This window comes from Girardinichthys multiradiatus, chromosome 23 (assembly GCF_021462225.1).
Source record: "Girardinichthys multiradiatus isolate DD_20200921_A chromosome 23, DD_fGirMul_XY1, whole genome shotgun sequence".
Taxonomy (NCBI): domain Eukaryota; kingdom Metazoa; phylum Chordata; class Actinopteri; order Cyprinodontiformes; family Goodeidae; genus Girardinichthys; species Girardinichthys multiradiatus.
Genome location: NC_061815.1, coordinates 30,243,385 through 30,263,469, shown reverse-complemented (window position 1 = coordinate 30,263,469; position 20,085 = coordinate 30,243,385). Strand labels below are relative to the sequence as shown.

Below are 20,085 nucleotides of genomic sequence, written 5' to 3'. Positions count from 1 at the left end.
ACTATAAAATTGAAGGTGGGAGGATTTCAGATGTTGTGCGATCTTCCATATAAATACAAAAATGAGCTCATTAGGATTGATTTTTAAAGCAGAATCACTGTGCATTTAAAAGAGTGCTTCAGATATGTTATGTGTGGTGGTACAACTAAGGTAGTGTATCTTAGAACTGTTAAACCCATTTAGCATGCAGAGATTTGGATTGGCAGCATGCTTTTGGTCCCTCCCCCTCAAAGCATCGCTCTTAATCCTTGATAATCTGTTCATCTAAGCAGCAGTCATGGCTGCAACAGGGGAGAATTTGCTTTCTGTTGAGCATCTTACCTGCATGGAGCAAAATATTTTCGCCAAACAAAAAGAGGTCTTTATAAAGGAAAGGTAAGGTACTTGAACAGACACTTGCAGGCTTGGAGAACAAGGATGACACCTGTGAGGTTAATGCTGTTTATGGCTTTGTCTCAAAGATCCACATGATAGTACCTTATTGTTTCACAGCAACCGATTACACTGAATGTAAGTGCTGGTCAGAGGATTACATACATTCATTATTGATGTGAATTTACTATGCTTGACAGTTTGTAGAGTTCATAGGTCTGCAAGCCTCATCTTGCCTCATCTCTTCCAAACATACTTCTGGTCATAATGGTCTACCAGCTCAATCTTTGTCTCTACTGACCATAAATCATTTCTACAGAAAACATTTGGCTTGTTCATATAGGCAGCTGCAAATTTCAGCAGTGGTGTTGATTTTGGCCCAGGCGCTTCGTTCTTGGATTGCAACTTTCTTAAAGGTGACAGTGACACTGGTGTTCCATCATATTCCATTTCGTGATCAGCTTGAAACACTGCGGTTCCTGAACTTCCTAACTCATTTCCTTTTTCTAAGAGAGAGGCAGTTTGGGTCAGGTGTTTGACACTTGACTACTTCCAACAGGGCAGGAGTCCTGATTATATAGAAGAATTGGCAGTGGAAGGCTTCCTGAGAAGACTTACCAACATCATGACCTCATGTTTCATGCCAGCAAACCAGAGAAAAACTAAGAAATAAATAGAGTGGTCTAATATCCTGACTGAATTATTCTAGAACCTTTATAAATGCTTAAAAACTTATGGGACATTAGTGATTATTTCTTCACTGTATCAACAGGAAGGTGTATTTAGAAGATGACTTCTTACCTACTACTACTTTAAGCCACCTGTCAGTGCAAACACCACATGCCACCAGATGCAGGTACAAAATGCTCCATGCTGCATGCCATCACCATATTTTTAATCTCTATCTCTATGTTTCTTGTAGCAGAGGGATGCAACTTCAGCAGCATCTGCAGGAGCTGAAGAAGAGAGAGTGCAAAGCCCGACAGCACAACAGGCAGCTGCTACTGCAGTTTGAGAGAGCCCAGGATACACTGAAAGAAATGCTGGCCCACATCGCTGCCATGAAAATTATACAGGTGCGCAGATGCACATAGGCAGCACACAAACACAACAACACACGCTGTGAGATACTCAAACTGCTTTTATCCAGCAGCAATCAGAGAGTTGAATTCTCTTTCTCCCACTTTTGCCTATACCCCTACATGTAACTAACAGTAACAATTAATTGCTGTACAAAGTGTGGCATTTGCATTTATTGCTTTTAATCAGAATCAGAATCAGAATCAGAAAAGCTTTATTGCCAAGTACGTTTTTGGACATACAAGGAATTTGTTTTGGCGTAGTCGGTGCAATACAATACAAATTAAACAGTATAAACATATCTACAATATAATATAAATATATGTGCACAGTTTTAAGTGAGTGAGAGTAAATATAGAGCAGTATAAGATGCAAGAGCGGTACAACAGTGCAGATGATCATTGTGCAAGTATGGCAGTGCAAGTAAAGCAGGTTCCTGTGGAGTCCAGGTGCCGGAGGATGAAGTGAAGGGCTAGGTTGACTGCATCATCTACAGACCTGTTGGCTCTGTAGGCAAACTGCAGGGGGTCCAGGAGGGGGTCGGTGATGTCTTTTAGGTGTGAGAGCACAAGGCGCTCAAAGGACTTCATCACCACAGAGGTCAGGGCGACGGGTCTGAAGTCATTAAGCCCTGTGGTCCTTGGGTTCTTGGGAACAGGGACAATGATGGAGGACTTGAAGCAGGCAGGCACATGACATGTCTCCAGTGAGGTGTTAAAAATGTCTGTGAAGACTGGAGACAGCTGATCAGCACAGTGCTTCAGGCTGGCTGGTGAGACAGAATCCGGACCAGCAGCTTTCCGGGGGTTCTGTCTCCTGAAGAGTTTGTTGACGTCCCTCTCCTGGATGGAAAGAGCCGTCCTCGGCGTGGGTAGGGGGCTGGTGGGGGGGAACTTCAGGGTGGGGGTTGGAGGTGCCAAGGCCCCTCTTGAGGTTGGGGAGGTGGATTGTGGCTGCAGCTGTTGGGGGGTGTCGTGGGGGATGGTTGCAGGACTGTCCCTTTGTCTTTAATGCTGCTTTTGTACAGTTTGTTGATGTTTTATTCCATGTTTAATGTTCAATAAGTGTGAGCATTTGTGTATGGTGCAATTCTGTGTAGGTGAGACATAGTAAATTGGTTGTATGTGACAGATGCGTTCAGTGTACTTCAGTAAGTGGGAGAGTTTTCAAAGTAAATCAGGAATGAAAGTTTGTCTCAGATTTTAATAGTAGCTCATATTTACATCATAACATTTGCAGATTGAGTATGAGAGGTACCTAGAGGAAAACATCCACCGCTGGCAGCAACAACTCCAGGAGAGAAAACAGGCCTCTCAGAAGAAGGTACGGCCACAGCACTATATATGAAGGCAGTTTTACCAAACCACCAACAGCTGACTCCATATACAGTGCTCTGCAAAAGTGTTTATTACTTATTCACATTTTGTCACAACCAGAAAAGTATTTTATTGGGGTATTATTTGATGCACCAATACAAAAGTGCGGTGTACATTTACACTGAGCCCCCGAATTCGTTTTATTTATATGGCACCAATTTACAACACAAAAAAGTAAATTCAATGTAATCATACAGATTCCAAGTCAAGTACATGCATTCCAACTGATTATAGTCATCAAATAATGCAGTCAAATTTAGTTTATTATTCAAATCGATTAAAAATCCACAGCAAATAATTGCAGCCCTATTTAACGTTTGCCACAATCCCTGCAAACAGGTGGAAAAATGTGCTTTGGTCAGAAGAAACCAAACTTGAACTTTTTGGCCTACATGCAGAAACGATATGAATTTAAAAACTATCACTGCACAGATCTCCTGAGTGAAGCATGGTGTTGGCAGTATCATGCTGTGGGGATGCTTTTCTTCTGCAGGGACAGGGAACATAGTCAGAGTAGATGGAAAGATGGACTGAGCTACACCCAGGGCAACCCAGGAAGAAAACCTGTAAGAGGCTGAAAGGAGTTGAATCTGGGGCAAAGGGTCTGTGAGATCTCTGCTGGCTGGTTCTGGCACTTCATTGTTCTCAGCTGCAACTCATCCAGCTAATGAGCTCATGGCTTTTTAAGACAGCTGCTGACACAGTCTGTTGCTGGAACATAGTCTCTGTTATGTGGACTTCTGTCAGCCTGCCTGATCGCTTGTTGTCCTGCCTTTCTGTCGATCTGCCCATCTGTCTGTCTGCCTGTCTGTCGCCATATGGAACTCTTCTTCAGGAAATCTGCACTGTAAATATTTCCACCGCCAGAACACTCTCTCTCTGCTCGGATCCTTGGGGCTTCCTCATCCTCTGGCTTCTAACAACTCTAATCAAGGTCTACCTAAGTTGGAACAATAAAACCTCATTTCAATCTAATTCTGTGCATCGAATCTGTGTCATCTTCTGATTTGGTTATATTTCGACAACCTGAGTAAATTAATGATAGGGTCAGCTTCCAGCTGGAGAATGACCTTTAACATTCAGGGACTACAATTTAATGGTATAGATCAAAGCATATTATTGTATTAGAAAATCCCAGTCGAACTCCAGACCTTGACTGATTTGAGAACATGTGGCAAGATTTAAAAAGAGATGTTCACCAATACTGTCATTTCACTTGAACTGAGCTTGAGCTGCTTTGCAAAAACATGGCAAATGTTTCAGTTTTTAGATGTGCTAAACTGGTAGACAAATACCTAGAAAACTGTTAAGTATTCTCTCACAAGAGGGCAATACAAATAAACTCCAGATTTTAATTTGAAGGACATTTTCCATTCACTTTACAATCATGCTTTACTTTCTGCCACATAAAATGTGAAAAAATAAATAAATACCTCACTTTTGCAAAGCATTGCAAGTTTAAAAAGAAAAGAATCTCTAGACTCGATTTTCTCCATGAAGTGTTTCTTAGATCTTATCAAACAAAATGAAAAAAGCACTTTCTGTTCATTGCATGTCATGTTAGTTTTTTCCTGAACAGAGGATGGAAGACTCTTTGAAGTCATACCTACAACACAATAAACATGAAGTGTCAACAGGAACCCTTGACGAGCCTTTAATTTCACAGGGTTTGTTTTCTTCTTTTGGCCCTTCAAGATATCTGTTTCTCTTTTTGAAGAAGCTTGAATCTTGGAGGCTCTTTCACCAGGTTTCTCTTTATTTACAGATCCTTCCATAAGGTCTCCAAAATGTAATGCTCCAGCGTATCCCACTGAAGACAATTCTGCTTATGGCCAAGATAATTCCTCCTATTATCCCCATCCAGAGTCCTCCTGGCTGACCCAAGCATACATGCTTCCAGGTTACCTCAGAGCGCCTTTTCAATCCCAGAGTCCCTCACTGTTCCCTCCACCCAACTTCCCATATTCTCACCCACCTCTGCTGCAACACATCACCTCCCCACTTGCTCATCATCAGCCGTGGGCCAGGCCTAAAGCTGCAGGCCCGGCTCCTCCACAGTACGATAACCTCTGTATTGATGGGATCCCTCACGGTTCTTCAGGCCAGCTCCACACAGAGGAGCCTTCTGCATTGAGGGTTACTCAAACTTTGGAGGAGGAAGATGAGACAAGCGTAGTGATTTCAAAGAGGGTGAGAAGTTGTCAAGGCAGAAGATGTTTGTCCTCTGAACTCGACGTTAAACCAGGTGAGAGAAAAGCAGGAAACAAAGTCAGTACGGAAGTGCGAGCGAATTTGTCTTATCGACCTTTTCTTTACATCCTGCAGTTCGTCTCTCCAGTGGACATGTAGAAAGCAGTGAAAGCAGCAGAGATTCCAGTTTGACCAGCAGAGAAAAGAAGAAGAGAGAGAAGAAAGGAAGAACAAAGCCTTCATCATCAGAGTCAGAAAGATGTGGTTCTCAGAAGTAAGAAATAATGCCGATAAACTGATTACGTTGGACCCTGATGAGCGGGCCAGCACCTTCCTCAACTATCAATATAACAATACATGTGTCAGTAATCTATTAACTAAATGATACAGAGCTTAGTGTAAATGTTTTAAACAATCATTTCTGAACCCTTTGTATTATTTTAAGGTTTTTGTTGGCTGCTTTCACCCCTTGAGCTTAGGAGCCTTTTTATTTTCATGAGAATTAGTTCAGTGTAAAATGGCCTAATTAATGACAACAACAAAAAAACAACAACAAACAAACAAAATTACGAACTGAAAAAGCAGTCAAATTAACAATCATTAGCTAAAGTTTACATTTTTTCTGTGTTAAAGTGTGTATGGCTGGTTTAATTGTTTATACAACACAATATGTGCAGTAAAAAAAAACTACATAAAACATCAGCTTGGTGTAAAACTAAATTAAAAGAAGCTTCATAGCAAGTATTTTCAAAGTAACCTGTTAGAGGCAGCAGAAGATTGGATTTAGATGAAAGCATGTTCATGTGTTGGAACGGCCCAGTCAAAGTCCAGACCTCAATCCAACTGAGAAATTATGTCAGGACTTGAAAACCGATGTTTGTACAAGTTCTTCATCCAATTTAAATGAGCTACAGCTATTTTATAAAGAATGTTGAGCAAAAATGTCAGTTTCTAGATGAGCAAAGCTGACTGTTTTAAACAAAAAGACCTGCACAGTAAAAAACTAAATTATTCATACCCCTGGCAGATTCAGATTTGAAGTTATTTTCATTCTACCAAGAAGTTTCTTAGAAATCAGACAGACTTCTCTAAAATGATAGCAAGACAAGGTAGAGGGAATATTTCTTTTGACATCTTCTTCTTTTCTTCTGACTTAAAAAAAAGTATTTATATTTACAGTTAAAAATTGCATGTTGAAAATAAGGTACAGTATATCATAATCAATGGGAAATATTTATTGGTATTACAGCATTGAAAACCTTCCTTTAATTGCTGACCAGCATTTTTTCATGTCTCCTCTTGTATTGTGATCATTTATCTTTGGTGATGAGCTCCAGGTCTTGGTGGTTGGAAAGCCTCTTTACCATCACCCTAATCTTTAGCTACCTCCACAGATTCTCTATCAGATTCAAGGGTGGACTCTGGCTGGGCACTCCAGGATGTTAACATTACTTCCAATCAGAAGAAAGATGTTGGTCAAACTAAAAGATTACTATTTAGTCTATCTTGTACATCGTATGTCTTTCTGGAATCACGTACATTAAAATTATGAGTGAAATAACAGCAGATGTTAAATAATTTACACGTTTACAAGCACTCTAATGGAAACAGAAACATCAGACTTTGTGGCCTGTTTGGTTCCTGCATCCTTATGGATTTTTTGCTTCTCCAGCTGACACACGGTCATCCAACATTTCCTAAGAAAACATTTTCTTGATTTTTCTCTACCAAACCTGAACTATCTACTCACTATGTTCTAATTTAAGCAAGTAAAACATGCAAAACCGGAGCTTGTTAAAATAAGCATAAAAAAGACAAAAAGTAATCGGTTATGTTGTATTTTGTCTACCTGAGGCTGGACGACAGTTATTACAACCATGTTCATCATCTTGTAGGTTAAAGATTCCTTACTGTGAAACTAGAGGTAGCTGTTTAGTTCACATGGAGATTTCTATCAAATGAATGTTTGAACCATTTCGTATCAGGTCATCCAGGAGTGAGATTGTCGCTGCCTTTTGCCCAGTCGCCCTGGGCTCAGAAACAAACAGCTCCTCTGAGGAGGGAGACAAAACAAAAAGCAGGAGGAGGACAAAGCGAGGCAGGGGGTTTAACAGGAGTGAAGAAGATGAGAAGACTGACTGCTTGGGTGAAAAAGTGAGAAGTCCAGGTCAAGACAATGGATCAGAGATTTGTAGAGGAGACGATGGATCAGGCAGTGATGTAATAAAAAGTGAAAATAGAGGTGAAGAGATGGCTGATGAGGAAGTTAACAGCTCTGAGCAAAGCAACACAGAAGAACGGGATGAAGAAGAAGGAAAGAAAAATACAGGATCTGGAGATGAAAAAACAGAGAACAAGTTGAAAAGTGAAGATGGTGATGTGGAGGAAGACAAGGAGAATAATGAGGTTTCTCCCAGTAGGAATCAAAAAGAGCAAGAGGACATGGAGGACGAGGAAAAAGATGAAGAGCAGTCAGACAAGCTGGAGAATGATGACAGAGAGAAAAGGAAGCAGGATTCTGCCTCCTCGCAGAATGGAGATGAGGATGAGAGCGAAGGCAGCGAGAAGATAGAAGAGGATGAGGAGGGGTCCAACGAAGAGGAAGACCAACTCAGGAGTGATGAAGCAGAAGATTCAGAGGACAGCATCATCTTTCCACAGGAAAATAGGTACGGCATTGAAAGAATGAAACCTTCTTTGCACAAACTAAATTACATGTAGTTCTTCTGTCGCAGGTCCAAACAGATGAAGAATACTCCAGAGGAAGCAGCTGAAGATGAGGAAGAGAATGAAGCTCAGTCTTCAAACAATAACTCAGAAGAATCAAGCGATGAAGAAAATATTGAGAATCTCCTCGCACCTCGAGAGCCAACAAACAAAAAGTGCGTTTTTCATTTTCTCCGTCTTAAAACACATCATGGAATATAACTCTCATTGCTGCTTCTTCATTTTTCAGAGACAAAACTGAGGGAAAACCCAAAGGTACGTACAGGAACACCAGAAAAAATATATATGTTGCATCTAATTAAAGGTGTTCATCCTTTTGATTCAAACTGAATTCATTTTTCAGCGATATGTCTCAACTTAGGCATCTTCCAAGTGGCGGAGGACAAAGCAAAGACAGACCAGAAAAATGACTCAGATGAGTTTGATCACTTTTATGACTGAACGAGACACATTGGATACCATTAAATTCCTCAAAATAGCAACTATACTGCAGAGAGAGTTGATAGCATTGAGTTCTTTGGAGGCCAGATCTCTGATAACATCACCAGGTTGGACAACACCGACAGGTTCATGAAACTAGCCCAGCAGAGACTGAACTCTGAGGAACCTGAGGACAACGTCCCTCCTTACAAGCACCCTCAACATTCAGCTGAGCTGTGGTTCACAGTGCTGATGTTCTGCATGTCAGCAGACAACAAGAGAGCCCTGCAGAGGATGGTGATGGGAGCTGAGAAGGTCATTGGAGTGTCCCTGCACTGTCTAGGATCTGTTTCAAGGACAGGTCTCTGAACTGTGTCTGAGACACCTCTACCATGAATGTTTTAAACTGCTGCTTTTTTTTCTCAGGCCATAAAAGCACTGAACTGCTGTTAGCATTAAGCATTTAATATTATTGCACTAATATTAAAGGTGCATCTCAATAAATTTTATAATTTAAAGGGATTTTAATATAGAATGGGCTTTGCTTCGTAATCTTCTACTCTCCAGTTATCCTTTCTGCTTGGGCACCTGTTTCTACCACTTTTTCCTTCCACTCAACTTTCCATCAATGTGCTTCCCTCTTTAATTAAAGTAGGGAAATAAATTAACCATTCAAATACTGTATGTTCTAAGTTATTGAGATTCATTTGTAGTTTATCCATTTTTTAGGCTTTTATCCATTTGTCACACTAATCTGTATTAGATCCTTGTGAAATGCTGCCTTGGTTTGTTGGGTGGTTTTAAGCATAGAATAAAATAGCAATAATTATATTTGTTCAATCTGAAATTTGACAGTTTGCTTTGTGTTAAAGCAGAATTTAATTATGAGATATGAATTTCAAACAACCGAGAAAATAAAATCATAAATGACCCAAAGTTTATTTCTCTTGTAAGAAAAGTTTTAATAAAGCAGCAAACAGGACAGAGATGACTGCGGAGATAAAATAAAACACATTCTAGAGGACAGAACAAAAAACTGTACAAATTAATTCAATAATTTATTTCTCCTGAAATCAACAGCCCACCAGATGTTTTGGAACATAAAAATAGACCAATATTTATTATGATGTAAACAGGAAGGAGATATTTTTAAATTCTTGGTAAGAAAAACAGAAAACGTGTAGCTAATTCAGCTCATTTTACATCTTGATAACACTAAGCCTTTATCACATCATATTTTAACAACCTGAGCCGTTAAGCACGGGCTCGCTCGCTTGCCGTCCGCGGATGTAGCGCTGCGTCGGATGAGCAGCCGGCTGTACGTCCCTCCCACCTGGCCTTTGGTGAGTCGTCCGGGATTCACGCACACGCAGCCCACCACATCCTGATGATATGAGGTCAAAAGGTCAACAACATGATCAAGCATAAGGACGTTTTCTGCAGTTTTTTAAACTATTGTCTGTACCTTCACGAAGTATCGCAGCTCCGAGGGAACAACAAGAACATCTGGAGTGAGCAACATCTGGCCGAAAATCTGGAACTTCTCGTAATCCATGTTCACCTCCTCCGTGGGCGGATACAGGGGGTAGTAGCTGCAGGAGAGAACGGACATTAGTGCTTTCCACCTTGAAAAAGACAAAAGTGAAGACTTTCGGGACATTTACCTCCTCTGAGTCAGCATGTGGTTCAGGATGCGGGAGAATCTGTCTGAGCTGGTGCCGCTGCAAAACCGCACAATTTTAGTTATTCGATGAGTCGATGGAAATGAGAGAAAGACATCGGTCACCTTTCAATGTTTCTCACCAGCTGATCTCCTCTGCTCCCATGTGGAACAGGATGTCAGTGGACGTCAGGCCAAAGGTCACTCCGTCGATCAGCAGCGTGCAGGGGTCAGGGACCAGGGTGACATGCTGCAGGGATAGATGAAATATCAAAGAACAATCAGAACAAATACAGAAATAAGTGTTTCCGTTCACCTACTAGTATAAACCGACTCCTGTGAGATCCTTAAGTTAGAAAAAGCTACATGATTCATCTCAGGTAGAATATGTATCAATAAAATTACACAACACCTTTAAAGGATTGTTTTTTACAGCTGCTGCAAGTAGTCAACATACAAGAAGTCTACCTAGTTCAGATAATCTGCTTTGTGTGTGAGACAGAGAGAGACCTGGGCCTGGTCCTTGCTGAGGTTCGGCAGGATGAAGGGAGGCTGTGGGTAGATGAAATCGTGGTGGATGTCTCTCTGGGAGGGGACAAACACCAGGTGACAGCCAACACTTCACGGAAGAAAAAAGAAGATTTCAGATTTGGATGCATCACCGCATCGTCTACATCATGTTTTTTCCCACCAAACATCCACTGGGACACACACAGTGGAAATCAAATCCAGTCCGAACTGCAGTTCAAGAAGTAAAACTCTGGTAATTAATAAAATAATATTCATGAATAGTTCTGCAGGCTTTCTGAACGTCTATGAAAGTATTTTTTTCCACCTTTATTAAATATCCCATCATTTTCTGTCCAGTACTGGATCATTTTCAGAAGAATGGCCTTTTTTTACAATAATTATGCCACATTCAATTCGTCTGCACGTCAGAACTTGGATCTAGAAATGACATTAAACTTGTGTTGAACAAGTCTAACTGCAAGATGGACAACCAGTGGGACTAATTAGCAATATAAGCCAACAACATGTAACGGTTTCTCTCCATTCAACAGATTCAAACAATAAATGAACACGCTCACACGTAGACACGGTACGGTACAGTAAGAGGCTCAGTTCGGTCTACATATTATACACCTGACCAGCAACTCTGAAATGTATTTAAGCCCAAGGCCATTCAGCACCTTATAGAGCATAACAGGGAGTCTGGGCAGTGATTTTGAACCAGCAGCAGCTGTCTATTTTATATTTTTTATGGAGAACAGTCAAGACACCATTACAATGACCTAATCTACTGAAAATAAAAGCAGGCACAAAGTTTTCTGTGTTCTTATATGATTGAAACCCTTGTGTCTGGCAAAGTTTTTAAGATGGTAGCAGGCTGAGTAAGTAAGAGACTTTATGTGGCATTTAATATTCAGGTCTGAATCCACAATGACACCTAGTTTTTTATCTTTTTATTGAATGCTCTATGGTCTCTAGCCTCGTTGAGCGCTGATTTCTAACTTCTGCTTTTTTTGGGAACAAAAACAATGACTTCTGTTTTTTGCATTAAGCTGGAGGAAATTCTGATGAATCAACTCAAGGACATTTTGAACACACTGACTCAGTGACTGCAATGAAGTCACAGAAACATAAAGCTGCCTGTCATATGCATAAATATTGTAGGACTCCAAAATCTCACCTACTTTGGTAGCTGGTTTATTACTACAATTTCCATAACATTCAATATGCGCAGCAGATATGTTGAGATTTTGAACTCTGGATGTTTTGGGAACGTCCAACTTTTCAAGTAGGAATTTCGGCTTTGTTAGAAATTATCCAACTTAGAAATCAAATATTCTGACTTCCGAGTACATGTTGAATGCACTATTAGTGCATTTTCTACACAGTTTCTACACAGGTAACATTTCAAAACTCCATTTTCATTGACTTTTCCAGACTCTTCTAGATTAAATTTATGTTCTAAACATTAGAGCACAAAATGTGAAAAAGTGAAATGATAGAAATCAAGGTGTGATGTGTCAAAACAAAGACAGAGCACATCATTTAAACATGCTGGAAGGTAACATAAAAACCTCCATAATTATTAGGCCTTATTGGATTTCTGTCCTTTGAAGAATTGAAGAAATCAAACAATTTTCCTTTTTTCCTTACTTATCCAGATCTGGATAGTAGAAAATTCAAGCGAGTGCAGGAACAGTGTCATTAACTCTGACCTTAAAATCAGTCAGGCATTAAAAGACACTAAAACACAAGAGATGAGTATGTTGTGTGTACACATGCGATTTAGACAAGCCCAATTTTAACCTGGATCTACAGGGCCTTCAGTACCAATCACCCTATTTGTTCCTATTTTTCTTAACTGAATCAATGAAAACTAACAGATAACAGTTTAAATGAGAGAAATTAGGATTTTAGCTCCAACCGAGCTATTAGCTGAAAATCTGCACAATGATGCACACAGCCTGTTGTGTACCTTAACAACAGCGTCAACCGCGGCCTTCAAGGAAAACCATTTTACGGGAAGCGAGCGGAGATGTGGCGTACCTTCTGGTTCCATCCACAATGCTTTCAATACACCGGGAGAAAATCGTCTCAAAAGTCTCCGTCACCTGGGCTTTCTGTGAGAGAAACAGACGGACATCAGACTAAACTGCTCTGGAAAAACAAAAAACAAACCTCTTGCTGGCTTTAAACATGGAGGCTGAAAATTCACTGTAAAAGAACTAGTTCAGAAAACGAAACGTACCTCGATTTGTTGATGTTTGGAATCCACAAAAGGACCCAACTAGAGAAGAGAAGAACAAAGGACGTGCTCACCAAACACTGAATAGTATAGAGATGGCATAAATAAAACCATTATAAGCTTTCTATCACACTGATAAGAGTTTGCAGATTAGGATTTTTCCAGTTTACCAGCAGGCAGACATCAGGACGATCCCTGACAATGACACCGATGAGGTCTATCAGAGGGTCAAAGGTCAGGCTGTCAGAGGGTGTGTACGGTCCACAAGCCACAAGAACATTGAGCGGTTCTGCAGCTGAGCGAGACAAGGAGTTGTAAGAAAAACCTCTTTTTTTCCTCACAAATAATGAATAAACAGGAATTTGACATTTTCTATACAATAAGACACTAACCAGCGTTAGTGGTTAGTGTTTATTACCTTCATCAGTCTCCATGTTTACAGTGGTGTTGTAAAAAGGAAGAGGACACCCCTAAATAAACACAAGGTTATTGCAAGTTGCACAAACAGAACAGAGCAAAATGAGCACAAATCTGACCTCATACAGTTTGGAGGCCACAAGCTTTTTTCCTGTTGTGTTCATCCCGTCCATCACCACCACCTGAAGGAAAAAGGGTGTTCAGGATAAACGGACAGAGGTGCATTTATTTCTAAAGGAGAAACAGCTGGTGTGTCTCAGGGTTCCTAAACATTTATATGGCCCAGTAATGTAGAGAATAAAGAGACACATGAGAAGAAACCGATTTACATGTCGATGGATGAAAGAATAGATGGGAATAACGTCTGGGAATACAAGTAGTTTTTTATACTCTATTTCTGCTGTTTAGTCCTAGAAAACACTTAAATTGAATTCCAGACTTTTCCAGCCTGCGTAGGAACCCTAAAGTAAAGCCAGGATGTTCATGAAGGAAAAGTGATGCCGTAGACGACTGTTAGAGCTCTCGGTCAGACGATGGGTCCGTCTCCAGCCCACGTCCTTGGCATGCTCTGTTTCTCTTGGTGGTCTTATAACCTGCTGCACACTGACCTCAGTGCAGAGGCAAAGGAGAAACCACCACTCGGTGTGTGTCCGCAGAACTATCAATAATGATGTATGGGAATAAATGGAATGAGCAGAAAACAGCTCTCAATATAGACCCATTGATGCCTTTAGTTGCCATATAAGCCTGTTTTCTTCAGCTCACCTGACCAGGAAAGAGAGAATATTCTTTTAGCTCAGACAGGTCAACGGGCACTTGCTGACCACCCTGCTCTTGTCCTGCCTCCAGGAGAACCGACTGTGCATTCAGTTTGCCGTTACTGTCACAGCAAACCTGACCCAGTACAGTTACGCTGTCCTGGAGAGGGAGACAAGCAGAAACAGTGAAGCAGACAGTCGGCTCATGATCATTTACACAAATGAAAAGGGTTTGCAGGTTCAGTAAGAAGGAGATGTTAGGCTGCAACTCTGGAGAAAACGCTGGTGCCCATCTCCAGCAGTCATTGGACAGTCTTGTTTTTGGACTGTATGAGGAAGACGGAGTGCCCGGAAAGAACGCACAGGTGGACAGGGAGAACATGCAAACTCCATGCAGAAAGGCCCCGGGTCAGAATTTGAACCCAGGACCTTCCTCCTGCAACAGTGCTATCAACAGCGCCACCGTGCAGCCACTAATGTTACATGGCCTTTGGAAAAAATGCAGCATATAATTTGTGATAAATATCTACTACAGGAAATTTGCTATTATTGTTTTTAAATCATAACTATAGTATTGTTTTATCTGTCTGTTTACTACATTTGATCATTTTATTGGGTTCCTGGTGGTTTTATGCGTGTCCCTCCATATATCCCTTTGTTGTAGCGTTTAAAAGCGCTCTCTAAATAAAGTTTGGTTGACTGATTTAAGAACAATGAAAAAGGTGTTAGAGCAATGCTTTTTAAATGAACGGTTCTGTACCTGAGCAGGCAGAGAGACGACTGAAAACTCTTCAATGTTGAACTGAGACCTCAGGCTTTCTCCCAGCTCTTCAATCTTCTCTGTCAACACTGGAGGAAAGAAAAAACAGGCAGAAAATGAAAAATGTTAAAGGTTGTGTGACTGAATGATCCAGATGTGGAAAGATGTAAACGGATTTATAATTAGAAACACAGAAGAGCATGACTTTTTAAGAGAGAACTTGTATCAAAGATGGCATTAAAAGCCAAGGGCTTCTGACTTTCACATCCCCTGACCACTAACTTACATTCTTTACCTTATCTGCTTAAAAACTGGTCGGTATTATTTTGACTGCCCTTATAAAAGCAGTACATTGCTTCAGCAGGAGTGTGGGGTGGGAACCAGAAGGGCTCACAGAGGAGTATGCACTTTGTGCAAGAAATAATGTCAACAACTGCTGAAACTGGAATAAACACATTTTTGGAAGTGCTACGTACCATTTCGAACATCTCGCAGCCTTTGGAACATGTATTTGTAGCTGCTGTGGAGGGAGTCCTCAGGTCCCTCTAGAAGATTCACCTGGACGCCCGCGCCTGGATCTTTCCTGCCCGTCCATCGGGCGCCCTGCACGGCTCCAAATGTAACCACCACCTCTCCTTTACTTCCTCGCTGGCTGTATTTCTGTGAAGGGGTTAGACTTTGAAAAAAAAAAAAACACAGATCTGTTATTTATAATACTGTTTTCGCTTGCTTGGTGTTTTATATCAAAGTTTTTTTCAAGATGTTGACTCAGATGTCTTTAATAATCTTCCTTATTTTTTACCTCCGTCTTCCTCCCTCCCTGTTGGTTGGAGTAAGGGGGAGTCAGGTTTAGCCTAAACCGGCTCAGTTATGGTTGAGGTGCAAACACACCCTCCATTTCTGCTACCTGTATGACCCCCTCTCTTTTCCAATGGTTATAATCAATCTGACAGAGAGAGGTATCCCAATCGTTGTGGTTTTTAGTATAACAATGACCATCAGTGGGCTCTAGATGGACAAACTGTCTACTTTTAAAGCTAGGCTTAAAACCTTCCTTTTTAATAAAGCTTATAGTTAGAGTGGCTTAGGTTATCCTGAGCTATCTCTGTAGTTATGCTGCTATAGGCTTAGACTGCTGGAGGACATAATGACCACTTTCACCCTCTTCGCTACATTCTCACACTACTCTCTAATTCTGCATTATTTGCTGTTATTTCACTTTTTAACTTTAAAGATATGTTTTTCAGCACTAGTGGCCTTTATTTTGTATTTTTTGGCAGTAGGTAGACAGGAAAGGGGAAGAGAGACGGGGAGACATTCGGTAAATGTCGCCGGGTCCGGGACTCGAACCTGGGACCGCTTCGAGGACTATAGCCTCTGCATATGGTCACGTGCTTCGCCCCTACACCATCAGCGCCGCACCCTCAGTTTTTAACTTTATGTTCTCTGTCTTTTCTCTTCCTAGAAGCTACACCTGGCCTGGCTCTGTGTCTACCTGTGACACCTTTCTGGAGAGGGGCATCGTTCAAGCTTCTGCTGGCAACAACTTAATGCTCACCCTCTACCGATGATCCACATGGTTCTGTCTTTCAGTGTTTAACCATTTCTCTCTCCTAGACATGGAAATTGACTGAGCTTTTACTGTAACTAACTCTATGTGCTCTCTTTCAGACTCTAACCTTGAAAACTGGATCAGAGTTTATCTGTTCTTTCTTTCTAGGTGAAACGACTAAAGGAGCTACATCCATTAACATTTACTTTTCCTTCCCATAGAAAGTACTCCTGGATCAGTGCTTCTGTGTTCTTTTTGTGTCTCTGCTCTGTTCTCTTAAACCCCCAGTCGGTCGTGGCAGATGGCCGCTAACACTGAGCCTGGTTCTGCTGGAGGTTTCTTCCTGTTAAAAGGGAGTTTTTCCTCTCCACTGTCGCTACATGCATGCTCAGTATGAGGGATTGCTGCAGAGTCAACGCCAGTGACTGTCCACTGTCTCTACATGCTCATCCGGGAGGAGTGAATGCTGCAAGTCACTGACTGGATGCAATCTGCTGGGTTTCCTTAGACAGAAAAACTTTTCATTGAATAAATAACTAACTCTGACTGCACTGTTCACTGGTTAGGATTAACTGGAATGTAGGTACCTGACTGTTGTGAAGTGCCTTGAGACGACATGGCGCTATATAAATAAACTGAATTGAATTAATAAGTCTTGGAAGAAGCATAAAACAGTAAAAATAACTTGTTTGCAGAATAGAACAAAATCAAGTGTGTGTTGCAGAATAATACCTGGGGGAAAAGTTAGCTGGAGACAGCAGCAGGCCCGGGCTGGTTAGCAGAGCAGTGGTCCGTTTGGACTGAGGATGCTCTGGAGTGGAGAGAGCTCGTTTCTGAGAGAGCTGTATGAACAAGGACCAACACAGTTGAGCTGATTTTAAAATGTTTATTTGATGACTAATGAGCAGGACTATGTGACAGCTTACCTTCCCAGGAGTGGAATAAGAGTCTAAAAGATTCTCCTCCTCTTCTTCTGCTTTTATTCTGGGAGAAATTATTGTCAAGGTTTGCAATCGCCTCCAACCACTCATTACACAAACATTGTGAATCTAAATGTTTCTTTTTCACTTTGCCCTGAAGGATACAGGTCCTGCAACGAATGGACGTCTCTGGTTCGGTTATAACTGTCATCTTTCTTTGAGCTTGATCTGGATTTGTTCCTCTTATTTAGGAACTGCCAAGAAAAATAAAACTCATTGTGGCAGAGAGACTATGCATGGTGACAAACACAATCCAGTCCAGACATGAGTCCAATCTAAAACATTATGACCCCACATAATCAGGCGCTGTAAGCATAATCTTAAAAATGACCAGAAATATGAAATCTCTGACTTGGTTTATTATGAGTCTCTATAATACAAATGAAATTCAACTTTCTATGGCATTAAAATGCATTGAGATAAACCTGCATTATAATTATTAAGAGTATATTAGTGACGGGTTGAAAATTTAGAACAATTCCCAGGATTATTTAGGGTTATGAACGGAAACGTATTGCAGCTTTTTCCACTGCGGCTGTGGAAAATGAATCTATTTAACACTGATGTACCTAAACTATGTGCAACTTAACATGAATATTAACCTTCCCGCTGACAGATGGAGGATTACTGGGTGGACTGCTGTGATTCAGGGGTCTGGCAATCTGAAGGTAACTAAAGACGTTGGTTCAGTCAACTTTACTGAGTATGATGTCCAGCAGAGACCGGTGAGGCAGCATCATTTTGATTTTTAATATTATAAATGAATATATCAGCTGTTGTACCACGATAGATTCCAGCTTACCCCCTCCATGTGTTGATGGACCCTTGGGCAGGGCATCAACCTGCTGTTTGCATAGGACTATAGTGTAAAAGCCCCATTTAGTCCCTTTAGCACAAATGTTTTGTTACCTCGTGATCAAAGTGCTCCAGGTTTTCCAGGGTGAGTTCTAGACCATCTTTTGTGGTACTGTAGGCAACCCACTCATTCAGCATTTGTTCTGCCTGTGTCCTGCTGCAGATGCACAGTTCAACCACTGTGGGACACAAGCAATAAGGTAGGTAAGGTCCAAGAGGTGCTGCTCTATACAGAAGTATTGATTTTTCTACTGTCAAGTTACAATCCCAATATTTTTGTGTATTTTTTGTTTTGTTTTATGTGACAGACCAACACGTGATAATGCATAAATAGGATGTGTAAAAGAAAGCTAAATATGGATTTCTCAATCTTTCACTTAGAAAAATCAGAGAGGTTTGGGGCGACTTTATTTTAGCCCCGTTCACAATCAAACGCTGCATTGTGTTGATCTATTTAATTAAATGCATTCAGGTTTATGGTTTTAACGTTGCCAAATGTGAAAAAGTTCAATGGGTACAGATATGCAAAGCACTGCATACTTGCAAATCTTTGTAAATTTGCATCTTAATTGTAGGCAAAATGTTGATTTTTCATTCATAAATCGCAGAAAAGAAGCTCAAAACGGAAGTATGATGAACTATAACAACACATGTGAGTAAAAAAGATCAAGATTGCTGAAGGTAAAACACTCACTCTTGTCGAGAACAGATTCATCTTCGCAGGTAATCTCGAATGTCTCCAGTTCTGCCTTTAGGCTTTCTGTGGTAACAAGCGCCATTGTTTCGGGTGTTTAATCAAATATTCGTTTAAATGCTGTCGGCCCAAATGTTGCGATGGTTCGTCAACAGCTAAAGTTAGCTTTCCACCCGCTTCAAAACAAAACCAGCAACTCGATTAATGCGAAAACTCCCGCTACCCAAAACTACGCGGTCTTTGGTGGACACAAGAACACAGAATCTGATCCGATCAACATAAACATGCGTGTTTCATTTTACCGCGAAAAAAGCCTGTCAGTGTTGGCGGCCGGAACTTACGTCACCGCCAAGTGGCGGAAGTAGTGGTGCCTCTAAAATAAAAGTCCATGTAACTCCTCGTGGATGTAATCCTTGTTTTATTTTATATATGTTTTCTAACGTTCACTGTGGTGTGGCACTCAAGTTAAAGCAGATCACTCAAATGTTTAAAAGCATTTACATTTCGGAAAAGGTTCAATTTATATACAAGAAACTATAAAGTTCGGAACAAATTTAGTTTAGATCAATCCAGTTCATTTCAGTACAATCCATTCATCTAGTCACAGATCCAATTCAGTCAAAGCAGTGGCAGCTGTTAAAAGCAGGCCTAGGTGGTTACACAACCATTTTGGATTTCTGCGTCGATGAGCACTTTGATTTCATTCCAAGTTGTTCTTTCCACCTGCTGAAACAATATTGTATCCGGTCCCTACAGCAAAAAAACTGACATGTACAATTTTGAAAAGAAAAACGTTCACTAATTTGCGCAGATTAGCTCCTTTCTTTGGGACGTTTTTCCATGACATCATGCCATGTACCTCACAATAAAATAAAAATGTCAGATTTTTGTCCTTTAATGTCAGAACTGATTTGGTGCCTTCCAAAAACATGAATTGCTCTTTAAACATTGCACATTTTGTCACCTTACAATCTCAGACACTGGTTTATTTTATTGGAGTTGTATGTGATGGACCAACACAAAGGATGAATTGTGAAGTAGAAGGGAAATTAGATGCTTTTTGATATTTGGACTTTCATTGACTGTAATAACACATGGATTTGCCTTGATCTAAGACACTGCATTGTAGTTCTGCCTGTATGTTTAGGGTTGTTGACCTTCTGAAAGCAGAATCATCACTTTTGTCTTGAGTTTTCTTCCAGTATTGCCCTGTATTTAACTACAACCATCTTCTCTTTTATTCTGACCAACTGCCTTCTCCCTCCTGACGTCAAGCAAGCTCACAGCATGATGCTGCCACCAGCATCTTTTATAGTGGAGACGGTGTGTTAAGGGGAACATGCAGTGTTAGTTTTCCCACATTCACAGCATTTTTTCCACATTGACCAGAAAGTTTAATTGTGGCCTCATCTTCCCTGGAGTACCTCTTTCACCTGATTGCGTTGTCCCTTACATGGCTTGTGGTAAACTGGAAACAGGACGTCTTATG

The 20,085-nt window shown here is 40.8% G+C and overlaps 2 protein-coding genes across 3 annotated transcripts; one reads left to right on the top strand and one right to left on the bottom strand.

The window, feature by feature from the left end:
• The first annotated feature begins 258 nt into the window (after positions 1-258).
• On the top strand, positions 259-8,687 carry LOC124859773 (sarcoplasmic reticulum histidine-rich calcium-binding protein-like). 2 transcript variants are annotated; one of them, XM_047352608.1, is made up of 10 exons: positions 259-375; positions 1,295-1,448; positions 2,692-2,775; positions 4,408-4,495; positions 4,594-5,073; positions 5,154-5,292; positions 7,004-7,687; positions 7,754-7,900; positions 7,975-8,000; positions 8,089-8,687. In XM_047352608.1, the coding sequence occupies exons 1-10, from the start codon at positions 278-280 to the stop codon at positions 8,184-8,186; spliced, it is 1,998 nt and encodes a 665-aa protein (XP_047208564.1). In that variant the 5' UTR covers positions 259-277; the 3' UTR covers positions 8,187-8,687. The 2 variants fall into 2 exon arrangements, with proteins under 2 accessions (XP_047208564.1, XP_047208563.1); XM_047352607.1 differs by having other exon boundaries at positions 4,393-4,495.
• Positions 8,688-9,080: 393 nt separating this feature from the next.
• pola2 (polymerase (DNA directed), alpha 2) lies at positions 9,081-18,946 on the bottom strand. The gene is made up of 18 exons (XM_047352609.1): positions 18,597-18,946; positions 17,957-18,081; positions 17,153-17,241; positions 16,994-17,051; positions 16,800-16,909; positions 14,992-15,191; positions 14,516-14,604; positions 13,763-13,915; positions 13,117-13,179; positions 12,999-13,050; positions 12,751-12,875; positions 12,584-12,622; positions 12,382-12,455; positions 10,336-10,444; positions 9,969-10,075; positions 9,830-9,886; positions 9,631-9,757; positions 9,081-9,549 (listed from the first exon to the last, which is right to left on the bottom strand). The coding sequence occupies exons 1-18, from the start codon at positions 18,679-18,681 to the stop codon at positions 9,397-9,399; spliced, it is 1,815 nt and encodes a 604-aa protein (XP_047208565.1). The 5' UTR covers positions 18,682-18,946; the 3' UTR covers positions 9,081-9,396.
• Between the last annotated feature and the right edge of the window lie 1,139 nt (positions 18,947-20,085).

What these genes read in the sequence shown, in the direction of transcription:
- LOC124859773 (XM_047352607.1), top strand. Translation starts at nt 278, where the DNA reads ATGGCTGCAACAGGGGAGAATTTGCTTTCTGTTGAGCATCTTACCTGC. An exon ending in AACAGGCCTCTCAGAAGAAG is followed by an intron (nt 2,776 to 4,392) that starts GTACGGCCACAG and finishes ATGTCATGTTAG; the next exon opens with TTTTTTCCTGAACAGAGGAT. An exon ending in ATCTTTCCACAGGAAAATAG is followed by an intron (nt 7,688 to 7,753) that starts GTACGGCATTGA and finishes CTTCTGTCGCAG; the next exon opens with GTCCAAACAGATGAAGAATA.
- pola2 (XM_047352609.1), bottom strand. Translation starts at nt 18,681, where the DNA reads ATGGCGCTTGTTACCACAGAAAGCCTAAAGGCAGAACTGGAGACATTC. An exon ending in GTCCATTCGTTGCAGGACCT is followed by an intron (nt 17,052 to 17,152) that starts GTATCCTTCAGG and finishes AATTTCTCCCAG; the next exon opens with AATAAAAGCAGAAGAAGAGG. An exon ending in GGAGCAGAGGAGATCAGCTG is followed by an intron (nt 9,887 to 9,968) that starts GTGAGAAACATT and finishes GCGGTTTTGCAG; the next exon opens with CGGCACCAGCTCAGACAGAT.